The 13940-nt window shown below is 38.7% G+C and overlaps 1 protein-coding gene across 4 annotated transcripts in view; it reads left to right on the top strand.

The window, feature by feature from the left end:
- The window catches only part of LOC122845639 (peroxidasin homolog), a 44831-nt gene extending 33053 nt beyond the window's left edge, over nucleotides 1–11778 (top strand). For all 4 annotated transcript variants that reach the window (XM_044141936.1, XM_044141935.1, XM_044141937.1 and 1 more), the window contains 9 exons: nucleotides 1558–1715; nucleotides 2754–3760; nucleotides 3885–4381; nucleotides 5173–5307; nucleotides 5415–5623; nucleotides 6619–6730; nucleotides 6848–6980; nucleotides 7480–7593; nucleotides 8933–11778. In XM_044141936.1, the coding sequence (XP_043997871.1) occupies nucleotides 1558–1715; nucleotides 2754–3760; nucleotides 3885–4381; nucleotides 5173–5307; nucleotides 5415–5623; nucleotides 6619–6730; nucleotides 6848–6980; nucleotides 7480–7593; nucleotides 8933–9076 (2509 nt within the window). In that variant the 3' untranslated portion in view covers nucleotides 9077–11778. The remainder of the gene's footprint in view (nucleotides 1–1557; nucleotides 1716–2753; nucleotides 3761–3884; nucleotides 4382–5172; nucleotides 5308–5414; nucleotides 5624–6618; nucleotides 6731–6847; nucleotides 6981–7479; nucleotides 7594–8932) is intronic.
- Nucleotides 11779–13940: the final 2162 nt, after the last annotated feature.

Below are 13940 nucleotides of genomic sequence, written 5' to 3'. Positions count from 1 at the left end.
TCCAGATGACTTAAATGTTGCTTCATGGATCAGGAATCATGTTTTTCACCTCTCAAGGTCATCTAGTTTGCAAATGCCTCCATCAGGCATATTTGTCTAGAAATACATTTCTATTTCATTGCTTTTCTTTGTCCTACTTTAACTTGTCTCTTATTCATTTTCCTTCCTTACTGTGAGAAGCCCTGTTAGAGTCAAACGGTGATAACAAAGGCATTGAAGTCTGTCATTGTGAGGAATGGAGATGACCTCAGTTCACCTTTTAGAAGTTTCCAGCCTGTTGAATGATGTGGTTAACAGTTGTGCTTTTCCTGGCATGCTCACACGTACTCTCCTGCCCACCCAGGTGTGCGCACACACATGAAAATGATCAATTCACACTGGTACACAGCATAGCCATGGCTGCTGTTGCGATGAGGGGGATTTCCAGCTTTGTTAAATTACAATCACAGAATAGGATGCAGCTTTCTCTTCGGCTGAGTCAGTCGTCTGGAAACAAAAAGGAATTCCAGCGGGGATGGGGAGCGAGTAATGCTTCTTCATCTGACTCAACAACATAAGTTGCTGAAAAACACAAGACAGATCCTCGTAATTTCAAAAGTGGTGCACACTGCTACCCAAAAACGTAAACCATTGATAGATTTTTTTATTTTATTTATTCGGTTATCAAATAATTTGTTATCCATATTTCAGAACACTACAACAATTGAAACATCATGGCTGAAAAGATACAGACAGAAGGGCAATTCTTTTACGTTATCCTGGGCGTTCTGGGTACAGAATAAACATCATTTGCTGCACTGCAACACAGGTGGAGAATGTGAGGAGTATCTGTTTTAGAATTGTTGCTATACAAAGATATTCTGGAAGGTTATGACAAACATTTTTAAAGGAAAATAAATTAAATTAGTTGAACAAATGATGTTGTTTTATTTGGAATGTAAAAACGAGAGTGAGCGATGCAGAACATTAACAATGTTGTTAACTTTTGTTTTTTATTATTATTAACATATTAACAATAAATAACAGATTCCCACTTCCTAATATCTACAGCAAAACCCCAATTTCCAGATTTTCTTAACTCCAATTATACACAGGACTATATATTTAGTCCTTAATATCAAATTTATGTGCTCCAACCCATTTAAATCACGTCTGCCCTTGAAAGACTTGAAAGCACCAATTAAATTTTGAATTGTTGTACTATATATATATGTATATATATTTAGTTAATCAGTGTTTTTGGAAGATAGGTTGAGATAAAAGAGCTCCAAAAGGTTTTACAATAACGCCAATATCCACTTTTGAGTGAGTGGAAGCTGCAGAAACTGAGTGAATGGCTTTTCATAAGCTTAGTGAAGCGACTCATGTGTATGCAAGGTGTTTTTTTGGATTCCTCTTGTTGAAATGCTTCAAAGGAGACACTAGAGCAAGCGCTGTCTGTCTCTGATACCTGAAAAGTTTTAGAAGATATGCTCCTGATCTATTCTGTTTTTTATTTTAATATATGCTTCTCATCTCCTGCCTTCCCCACAATCTTCATGCCCCTCATCTCTCTAGTCAGCCTCGTACTCCAGGAGAGCTGCTCGCTCTTTTCCGATATCCACGTGATCCCTATACGGTGGAGCAGGCCCGTGCCGGGGAGATCTTTGAGCAGACTCTTCTGCTCATCCAAAACCACGTCAACCAGGGTCTCATGGTGGACACCAACGGTACCGGTAAGGCTGATTGTAAACTTCACCACTGCTTAATAGAAGTTGTTTCTATATGGCAGAGAGTATTTTCTTTGTATTTAAATTGCATGTATGTCCTTCCACTTTGTTCTACTCGTGTTGTCAGTTACATAAAACACAATGAAGTTTTGTGTTGTAACGTAGAAGAATTCAAGAGTTAAACAAACTTTTGCAAAGCAGTGAAGCTGTGTTTTTTGTAAGTAAGACATTTTCATTCAGTCATGTTTGTCTTAAACCCAATTTCTTCTTCTCCTTTGACTGTGACTTTTTGTTATTGTGACTCTATTTTCCCAATAGTTTAACCTGAGAGAGTGCCGTAACTATGGAGCAGTAGACAAGCAGCCTTTAAACTGGTTTATTGGCCCCATGACATGGTGTGAAATACTTAAAACTGTAATCACTGCAGAGCATTGGACAAAGTTTAACATGATGTGCTGCACATTTAATTAGGCCTGTGTGTATGGCTGTGTGTGTGGGTAGACTTGGGCGGAGCAGGGCGGTAACTGTTTACCACATAAATATCTAAATCTTTGTTGCTCTGCTCTCGTTAGTGTGTGCCTGAGAGCAAAACCATCCAGCTAAGAGAGAAATGCAGTGAAAACAAAGCATGTGTCATATTGATTGTTTTGGGGACTTTTTGTAATACGTTTCCCGGGCAAGCAGATATACATTATTTTCTTTCAGAAAAGTATAGAGGTAATAGAGGTGCACTTATCTTTTATAAAAGTGCACATAGTACAGAGAAGATGTCCAGGAAAATCATATACGCTGGAAATCTCACCTTGAGCTTGGACACAAATACTATTATATTGGCCTGAGAGATTAATGCATTTTTCAATTATCAGTTTGTTGAATTATAGTTGTATTTACATAGACATTAGAAAACCTTTGTTCACTAGAATCCTTTCTAACCAAATATACAACTGCATTATTCTCAGTAGCAAACAAATATATATATTTTTTATTGAGCAACCTTTTACCATTTAGCCTCTCTTCTTAGTAAATTTATTTTTGTTTTTACAGCATTTCGCTACAATGATTTGGTTTCACCCCGGTTTCTGGAAATGATTGCTAATCTCTCTGGCTGCACAGCCCATCGCCGCAACAACAACTGCTCAGACATTTGCTTCCATCAGAAGTACCGTAGCCATGATGGGACCTGCAACAACCTGCAACACCCCATGTGGGGTGCCTCACTCACTGCGTTTGAACGTCTCCTGAAGCCAGTTTATGACAATGGCTTCAACCTGCCCAGAGGAACCACAGACAGGGTTCATAATGGTTATCGACTGCCCCTGCCTAGACTGGTGTCCACCACAATGATTGGAACAGAGACCATCACACCTGACAATCGCTACACTCACATGCTGATGCAGTGGGGTCAGTTCCTGGACCACGACTTGGATTCCACAGTAGTGGCCCTGAGTCAGGCTCGGTTTTCTGATGGCCAGCTGTGTGCTCAAGTCTGCACCAATGACCCGCCGTGCTTTCCAATCCAGTTCCCACCCAATGACCAGCGGCAGCTGCGAAGCGGTGCTCGCTGCATGTTCTTTGTCCGTTCCAGCCCAGTGTGTGGTAGCGGGATGACGTCCCTGCTCATGAATAGTGTTTATCCCAGAGAACAGATCAACCAGATCACCTCCTACATTGACGCCTCCAATGTCTATGGCAGCTCACGACATGAATCGGAGCAGATTCGCGACATGGCCAGCCACAGAGGGCTTCTTCGTCAAGGCATCATACAACGAACAGGGAAGGCACTTCTTCCATTTGCCACAGGACCGCCTACTGAGTGCATGAGGGATGAGAACGAGAGTCCAATCCCTTGCTTCTTGGCTGGAGATCACCGTACCAATGAACAACTTGCCTTGACTTCTATGCACACTGTGTGGTTCAGGGAGCACAACCGCATCGCTACAGAACTGCTGAGACTGAATCCCCACTGGGACGGCGACACCATCTACCACGAGACCAGAAAAATAGTGGGGGCCCAGATGCAACACATCACCTACAATCATTGGTTACCAAAGGTAACTGCTCTGACCTTAAGCTTTTATTTTGACATTTTCATCACATTTATGGATATCTCCAATTTCCTTGGTAATCAGTCAGATGACACTGACAAGATAATAAGATTTTTTTTCTTCTCTATAGATACTCGGTGAAGCGGGAATGAGGATTTTAGGGCCGTACACCGGTTATGACCCCAATGTTAACGCTGGCATCTTCAATTCGTTCGCCACAGCAGCTTTCCGCTTTGGACATACCCTCATCAACCCAATACTCTACAGGTTAAATGAGCACTTCGAACCTATCACCCAGGGTCACATCTCACTGCACCGGGCCTTCTTCTCTCCTTTCCGCATCGTAAATGAGGGAGGCATCGACCCGCTCCTTCGTGGACTGTTTGGTGTTGCTGGCAAGATGCGCGTTTCCACCCAACTTCTGAACACTGAGCTCACTGAGAAGTTATTTTCCATGGCCCATGCTGTGGCACTGGATCTTGCTGCCATGAATGTTCAGAGAGGAAGGGATCATGGCATACCACCATACAATGACTACAGGACCTTTTGTAACCTGACCTCAGCTCAGACATTTGATGACCTGAAGAATGAAATCAAAAACCCTGATGTCAGAGAAAAACTACGAAGGTAACTGTGAACTAACTGCTGCTTATTATTGTTGTATATTTTATGTTATGCTATACTTGGAATATTTATTGACTTAGTGCTTCTGAGCGACAGAAAGATGGTTCGGCTTTTGTTTTGGAATCTATCGCAAAATTTAATGAACCCATTTGTGGGTTCTCGCATTTAAAGAAAAAAAAAAAAAAAGACTATTTTTAAGTTGTTGTTTTTTTTCTCTTGTTCTACTTGTTAAGTTGGTATTAATGCTGAAATTTTAGGAATTGGCGAACAAAACTTTCTTTTTCTTTTTTTTTTTCCAAAATGATCTTTTGGTAAATTATAATTATGATATATACCAGAGCCATAGAACATCTATACTGGGACCAGAAATGGCATTGTTGATGGGGGTGAAAGAGCAGCTAGTGATACAAAGCTCACAACTTACACTATCTTTAAGGTCTATAGTAATAATTTACAAATAGACAGTGAAAGCAGTTAACTGAGTTGTCTCACCACTTATATATTATGCCTTTACTGAATGCAGTTTCTTAGTATAAGATAAAATATTTAATAGTTTCTGAGCAGCCTTTCAATGGTCAGACCCAGTCAAGCATAATAATATATAATAATATTTCAATTTAACAGCATCCAGAGATGCAGAGATTTATAATGTGTGAGGATGCATTTTCTATGTATCTGAATTGATTTTCAGCATTCCTTTAAACTCATGCAAAGAAATGTCCTAATTATGCGGTGAGGGTGGCTTCAGTTTTGTTTTGTTTTTTTTGGCACTGACAGCTTTCTCTGTATGACAGGCTATACGGTACGCCTCTCAACATTGACTTGTTCCCAGCCCTGATGGCTGAAGATCTGGTCCCTGGCAGTAGATTGGGTCCCACCCTCATGTGTCTTCTCGCAACGCAATTCAAGCGTGTCCGAGATGGAGACCGGTAAGGAAGCAGTATCATGCACACATCTCCAGATATACTGAAATATGACCAGAATTTTCTTCATTATTTTCGTCATGTCCCACATCATGTCTTTGGGTCTTGATTAGGTTCTGGTATGAAAACCCAGGAGTGTTCACTCCAGCACAGCTGACACAGCTTAAGCAAGCGTCCCTAGCTCGAGTTGTTTGTGACAATGGAGACAACATCACCCGGGTCCAGCGGGACGTGTTCACGGTGGCCGACCTGCCCCACGGATACGGAAACTGTGATGATGTTCCTCAGATTGACTTGCGAATGTGGCAGGATTGCTGTGAAGGTAAAACCAGCAAAACCAATTTTTTGTTTCTTTGATTATGTTTCTAAAACAAAGCCAATCAATCCTGGTAAAACTGCCAGATTTATTCTGTGCCGGCAAGTACCGTAAAAATATATCATGGACACTGACTGCAAGATGCAGTCAAATCTTTGTGATGTTCATAGACCTTTGAAATCCACGCTTAAGTAGAGCACACAGACTGTTGTAACATGTTGTAGCAATACTATTGAACTCCAACAGAATAATGCATCAAGCAGTGTTCCTTTAATTTAAGCTTTTTCAGTAATTTTTTTTGTGCTAGAAAAATAAATTTTATGTAGCAACAAGAACCAAATGGCAAGTTCATTCGTGGGTTTTTTTTTTAGGACACTTTGATTTCTCCAGTGTATAAAACACAGATGGAATCACTCAATTTGAGGTTCAAAAACATAAACCATTTCAAACTTGTAATTTGTGGAGAAGACCTTAGAAATCTGGCATTTTCTGGGCATAATCTTTGTCTCAGTGTGACCTTTACAGTTTACTGTAAAAGAGAGTCACCGAAGAGACCCTAAACCCCTACAATTCATAATTGTAGCTTTAAAGCTTAGTTATGAAACCTCATTATGAAAAAAGAGAGTAGTAAATAAACTTCACTGTGAAAATTTGAACACCTAAGGCTCACAAACAATTTCTGAAAGAATCCATCATTTCTTTTGCTTGTAAACTGTAAGAAGACTTAATTGAAGGTATTTACTCACTGCAAGTTGTATAACTTGGATGCTATCTGGAGATCAGGTTTGGATTTTTTTACATGAAGCTAGAAAATCTCAGATGTAGGAAAATTTTTTTTACAAAGATTTTGGTGTCAGAAACCCTCAGGCTGTTTGGTTTGGAAGGGCTTGTGGGGCCCAATGAGGATTATATCTATTTTGGAAATTGCTGCATAAATAGAATAAAAAATCTGGACTTGTCTGTTCAGCTTCTGATTGCTTGTTGAACCTGTTCCCCATCAGACTGCAGGACCAAGGGTCAGTTCAATGCCCTGTCATACCACTTCAGGGGACGAAGATCAGCTGAGCACAGCTACAAGGAGGAGAAACATGACAGCAGCATTCAGGACACAAGGTAGCAAAAACTGAATCTTCTTAATTTAATATTTTTCAATCATAGCCAGAATACCACTGATATGGATAACCCATGTGAGTTTATAACTTTTTAATATGTTTACAATCACCTTCCCAGCCCTCTGGAAAAAGCTCAAAACAGTCTTTCAAATGTCACTTTGAGCTCCAAGTTAAGCAGTGAACCTTCAATTGGTGACTTCCAGGAGTTTGTCTCAGACATGCAGAAGACCATCTCAAGCTTAAGGAAACAGGTGTGTTTGGACACACACTGACACTATTTGAGTTTTCAATCTGGCAACAAATGCAACAAGCCTCCTTAATGGAGAAAATCCAACAAGAGTTCAACAGCTTTTGCTAGTAATTACTCATGAAAATCAAATATTAAAACATTAAGCTTTTCTTCCTGACTTATGGGTTTGCACTCTTTATCTTGCTAATAAAAGCATAAAAGGCAGCAAAATCTTACATGAAAATCACAATTAATATTATCTGAAATGTTTATCTTCCCTGTTCTGCTAACAAAAGCAAAAGAAAAAAAATTGAAAAATAACTTAAATAATGATAGATAGATAGATATTCCTACAGCAGACTTTTGTTCACTTTTGCTGTCTGAAAAAAAAAAAATAAAATCTGTTCTGATGCATGAGAGCATTTTATTCATTAGTTGCAGGTTTTGATTTACTACTTTCATTTTTTCCCTCAAAAAATTGACATGTTAGCAAACTGCAGCTGTCTTTTGTCTTTTTGCAGATTAAGAAACTGGAAGCTCGTCTGCACAAGTCCTCCTGCACAGACGGCGAGGGGCGCGAGCGGACAGATAGAGAGCGCTGGAGAAAGGACTCGTGCTCGACGTGTGAATGCAGAGTAGGTGTACACTGATGTGCAGTAGGCAGAACACACCCCACACCGCCAGGAACCCAACCAGATCCTGTTTCAGTGTCTCTGTGTTTCTCTCAGATGATGGGATGTCTATCCTATTTTAAAGCACCTTCTGCCTCTTGCACTTTCCTGGGACCAGTGCACATTCTCTTGCCACGTTTCTGTCTTTCATTCCTTTTCTGTTTCCAACTGACTGTAACTTCACACACCTGTAATATGTCTCTCTCATGATAAATCTTACTGCTACTGATCTCTTTATAGTTTCGTCTTTTCAGTTCATTTTTGCATTACACAGCTGACGAACACACCAGTAAGTCTTTTCTCCATTTCATTTTCCCATATGGTTTTGTGTAATTGGAGGCTTTTCAGGATTACTCCCCAAAGGCAAGCGAAAGCAAACTGTTATTCTTAAGTAAAACGTTTTGATGTTCGTGTTTTGTTTCATGTTTACAAATGGAAATCTTAAAAGTCGAGCCGAGTCAATCCTCAAAAAAAACACACCCTTTGCTATGATTACAGCTTAAAGTCTTTTGGAGCATGTCTCTACCAGCTTTCCCCATGTAGAGACTGAGATGTTTACCCATTCTTTACAGTTGAAGATCAGTCTAATTAGATGGAGAGTTTCTATTAGCGTACATTTCCAAGTCATGCCTCAAATTTTCAACTGCATTTAGGTTTGTACTTTGACTGTACCATTCCATCACATGGGTATGCTGTCATCTAAACCATATTATTGTAGCTCTTGTTTGTTTCAGGGTTTTTTTTTTGTCTTGTTTGATGATTAAAGAGGACCCAACTGCAGAAAGTGAGAGGCTTGAATGCTGGCAAGATTGATTGGTCCTTTGAACGCAGATGGCACTATGAGGGAAACATGTGGGGGAAGCTGAAGGAAAATGACTACTATAAACAAACCTAAAGGGAAACAAAGTAGAGAATAGAAGGCTTTAAAAGAAGAGCTAAAGATGAAATACAAATAAGAATGGTAATATGGAACACCATGCATGACAGGATCAAAAATAATCACATAATTGAAAAAGATCATGGCATTACAGTCCTACTCCACTGAGTCTGAAAGCGTAATTCATCTTCCCACCAACTCTGAGTAATTTCTCCACAGCATGATGATGCCACTACCTTATGTCACAATGAGAATGGCATGGTCAGAGTGATGTGCTCTCTTAACTGAACAGCTGGGTTTATACTGATAATAAATTGGACTCTGTGTGCTTATCAGGTGATGTGCAAACATTTGATTGCAATAATTTTTGTGATTTTTTTTTTTTTTAACATTTATTACTATTTCATTGCTATCCCCTCCACTCAGGATGCCCAGGTGACCTGCTTCATTGAATCGTGTCCAACTGTGGAGTGCAAACAGCCCATCAAGCTAAAAGGTGCCTGCTGCCCTGTGTGCCTCCAGGAAGAAGATGACAACAAGAGGCAAAAAGCTGACACCCACCACAAGTAACTTTCAGGACCCTCCCCAACAACCTCACACCCTGACAGTCTAGTGTCTGAAACCCACAGAAAATCAGACAAATCAAGAGAGAAGATGAGACTGACTCATAGCCACGGTTGACCTCGACAAAACCAACAGCCTCTCAGTTTGTTGTTTTTTTTTTAATCAGGGGGGCAATTTCTGTTTTTCTCTTGTTTTCAAATTTGTCCAGCGTTCAGTTTGAAATTGATCAGCAATAAGTCAACAGGCACTCCATGGATTTACTTCTGTAGCAATGAATAGATTAATGGATTATATAAACAGGATGGAGAAAAGTGTCCTCTGGCACTGAGGTGCTGTTTGCTCTCCATGGGAAAATGCAGGACCAGCTGCCATTGACAAGCAGGAAAGGGAAGTGGATGGAAGGGCGGCAGTTGTCTCAAAAAATCTCAGGTTAGAGATACCGAAAAACTGGTGCTATTTCCCTGTTTTTACTCTAAGATAATCTCTAAATACGAACCTTAAAGTATTATCGTTTGTATACAAAGCCACCTATATACACGCAATACGTCTTTTATTGATACATCAGACTTGAGTGGATTATTTTATTCAAGGACTTTTATTGAATAATTGTCTTTTTATTCTCTGGTGCTTTATTGTTGTTGCTTTTTACCCTTTTTTCCTATGTAAAATGCTTATATGTGAAAATAATGTGAAGCCCTGCGAAAATGTTTGTAATGCAAAAGAAACATGTCTACTGATGCCTGCTCTTCTGTTCGTGGGATAGCTGTCTCGTCTCTCTCCCGGGCCTCAGGTGAGGTGGTGCAGGGAGGCACTCATCTGTGGAGGAAACCCGACTCAACTCCTGCAGCACTGTCCTCTTCAACTCTACGGGTCTGTCTCAATAAATTAGATTAGCATCAAAAAGTAAATTTATATCAGTAGGGACAATGGAAGCATGTATCTCTAGTCATTTTTATGATCATGGGGAAAATAAAAACCCAAAATTCAGTTCCTGCAAAAATAGAATGTTCAGTGTATGCACTCAGTACGTGGCTGGGATTCAGTTTGCATGAATTATCGATGTGGTTATGGAGGAGATAAATCTGTGGTTCTACCGAGGTGTTTAGGAAGCTCAGGTTGCTTTCAGACTGGCCTTCAAATTGTTTGCATTTGTAGATCTGATGCCTCTCATCTTCCGCTCGAGAATGTCACATGGATCTCTATGGGGTTTAAATCAGATTTGTCAGCAGGCTAATCAATGACATTGATATGAACACCTGTCAGGTCAACCATCTTCACAATGATTGTGAATCCAGGGTTTTTCAAAGAGTGATAAAGTTTTAATACTTTTTATTGCAACTTTTGAACTTGTTGAAATAAATCGCACAAAATACTGCAATACAGTTTTACACCCATATCACCACTCTCTACTTTTAAGCCTTAGTCATCAAATGAACAAAAAACACTCATAACATGTCATCTAATGTGTAATGAATCTACAAGAGTTGTATTTTGAATTTAGGAATTGAACATTTTTAGCTTATGAGAAATTAGTATTCTAAATTTTTGAGATGCACCTGTTTTTGTGCTTCTGGAAAGCACTGAACCAATATATGTTTGTACATCTGTAAAGTTATGAACTTCCTCCCAATGTCTTCTCCTCAATTTCTAAAGCCAAAAATAGTATTGCAGAATTTCTTACATTATGTAATTAGCATATATTAAACTATGTATGGATGTTGTAAAAAATCTGGATGCAGCCTTTGGTACTGCTAAATTTACTGTGGCAGTATTCACTTTTCAGCTGCTAATGGTTTATTTTCTTACACATTCGGTCTTTATTCATAACTACAAAGGTCTGTCTGTTTCTCTGGTGCGCCAGTTTTTACAAGGACATGCTTGCATACATTATTTAGTCTTTAACTTCAACTCCTTCTTTCCTTTAGTTCTTTTTTCTGTCTCTCTCTCGTTTTTCTCCAAGGACAGTTTTCAGTGTATGGAATGCTGACCCCACTCTTGTTTTCTTGCCATATTGGAGATTTGAGTCTGAACTGACGTCACGTCGTAGTGTGCAGACTCTCTCTCCCTCCAGCCTTCTGACCCTCATTCCACTGTAATAGAAGCCATATGAGAAGGGGAATGAGGGTGATAATGGGGGAGGGGCAATTTCACGATTGGACCTTACGTATGTACTGTACATATAAAAATACCACTCATTATTCATCATGCACTGGCTTCCATTGTCTGATTGTGTTGTACTTCCAAGTGCCTCTTCATATTGGTTCTTTTTGAAGCAAGCATCTGTCACTGAGAACAAATAGTACTCACCAGTATTTTAATGGTTTCAGATGACTTGGTGGCTTCAGTCACACTGGTATCATATGCTTGCACATTTTTGTATGTTTACAGTTTTTGTTTCTGCAGCAACAGACTAAATGCATTTTTTTGGCAAGGGGCTAAAGCACTCCTTCACCAGTCTGCATTGTAATATATCTGGCTTATTTGGTCATTTTTTATTTTTCCCCCTTTGAAAAATTTCCAGGCGTCGATGGAATGCACTGCCCTGCAAGACTGGACATGCTTTACCTACACTGTCCAAGCACCCAGCGGTCAATGAGGACATACTAGAACCCATTGTGACAGTTGTATTGTACTTTTGCCAAAGAATGGTTTGCACTGTAATGTATGCCTTTCAACAGTGATAATAAAAAAGCCACATTTCAATTACACTGTGGGCATGTCACCGCTTGTTCTTTTTCCTGTGCTTTGCAGGAGCCTAGAGCTGGAAAACAAATGAGATCATTGGTTTAAATTTGAGATTTATCATTCTAAACTCTTTTTTTTTGTAGTTCTTTACAAAAATTTGAAATGACTTTATAAAGTGGTTTTGATAAGTGCTTCTATAAATCTTCCGAAGTTTTTTTTTTTTTCTGTGTGTGGGAATTGTCTTATATGATTTTAGTCTGTAGTGCGAAATCTTGATGTGCAAATCCATCAGATTATTTTGCACCTTAGCCACTTCTTTGTCATTCTTGGTGTTTTTTGTCTTAGGGAATTTTAGCGTTAAGACTAATAAGTAATACCTACAATAAGTAGAATATTTATAGGTATAATGATTTGAGCAGGCTGCTTCAATCATCTTTTAAACAAGTCAATTGGCCCAATGGAAATGGGCTGTAATTTGAAATTATCAGAAAGGAAACAGTGCTGCAAAAAGGTTTTTGCCTTTGCTCAGCTTTCTTTTGTTTTTGCCACGCTAGAATATCTCAAAGCAGCAAACATACATACATACATCCATTTTCTATACACCCTTTGTCCCTGCAGATCAAACATACATAATTATCAAAAACAGAATTTGAGTAAATATAAAAAGGATACCAAACATAAAATAATACCAAATTGTAGGACAACAGAAGCCAACCCTAAACAATCTGACCTCATGTGAAAAATAAACTTTACTAAACTTAAAGACTGATTATATCACCCTGGTGGCAATGACATACTTGCTAATTAGTTTGTTATACTATTTATTTTTCGGTGCACAAATATAAAAAAGAGTCAGTGGTAATAAATTAGGATACCACGTAAAAGTTAATTTATTTCAAAACATGAAATTTATATTCATCCATCCATCCATTTTCTATTCACCCTTCGTCCCTAATGGGTTCGGGAGGGTTGCTGGTGCCTATCTCCAGCTGCGTTCCGGGCGAGAGGCGGGGTTCACCCTGGACAGGTCGCCAGTCTGTCGCAGTGAAATTTATATTGCATATAAAAATTGTATTTGGATATTTAAAGTATTTAAGTTAGTGGTATAATTTAGTTTAACTTACAGCTAGTGAAAACCACAAAATCGGACTCTCTGGAAATCAAAATATTGTGCAAATCTGTTGACCTAATAGTTGTCTAGTCTTCAGTCACTGATACTTGCTATAAGTAAGTCTCAAAAGATCATTTTCTATTGATCCTTGATGTTAACAGAGATTTGTATCCATATATAATAATGGAAAGGGAGTGGGGAGAACATCTGGCAGGAAAGGGGGCACAAGAAACAGACATATGCGAAATTGAAATCTGTTTTCATTAGCCATAATCAACAAATTAACATAAAATAAATTTGATATTATCTTGATCGAATTGTAATATATTTACTTCATTTGTAGGATTCACTTCTGCATAACACAAACACTGCTGTTTAAATCTGTGAATTATTCACTTTTCGGTTTTCCTGCACCTTTTTTCTGTTTGATTCGCAGTCCTGATCATTCTTCTGCTTCCCAGCTGTTTGTTATGTTAATGCACTTTGGAGACTTCACAGTTTGCCAAAAGTTTGCTCCAGCTCTTTCAGTCCAGACTGAAGTATGTCTCTAACGTCTGGGCAGATTTCTTAAAATTTCATCCTGGTTAGCTCATGCGAATAAAACATATCTCATATTTAAGACATGCCCTCATTTTTACCCTTAGATGTAATGAGGTCAAAATGTTTTCTTTTTCATAGGTGCTTTTCAACATACTGTTAAAGATTTAGTTCAGGTTTCTTTGGTTCCATAGTAGCTCTTGTGGAGAAACCATGTACTAAAACGTCTCTGATCAAATGTGAGTGTGACACTACACACTATTGTCAACTGTAAATATGTAAAACACAACTGCTTTCTACTTGTTATTTATTATTTTAACAAATAATTTAGTTTATAAAGAGACTATGATCAGAACTATAAAGTTTGTCATGTTATTTACAGTATGTTCACATGGGAACACATGTTATCTTGCAGATACAAGTGAAACATGTAAAAAAAAAAAAAGCTACACCTTAAATATTTTTCACATTTTCTATGTGGAAAATATTTTATGTGGTAATATGTGAAACACTGCAAACCCCCCAGAGGTTAAGTGT

The sequence above is a fragment of the Gambusia affinis genome, linkage group LG16, assembly GCF_019740435.1.
Source record: "Gambusia affinis linkage group LG16, SWU_Gaff_1.0, whole genome shotgun sequence".
Taxonomy (NCBI): Eukaryota; Metazoa; Chordata; class Actinopteri; order Cyprinodontiformes; family Poeciliidae; genus Gambusia; species Gambusia affinis.
This window is presented reverse-complemented; position numbering and strand designations above follow the sequence as displayed.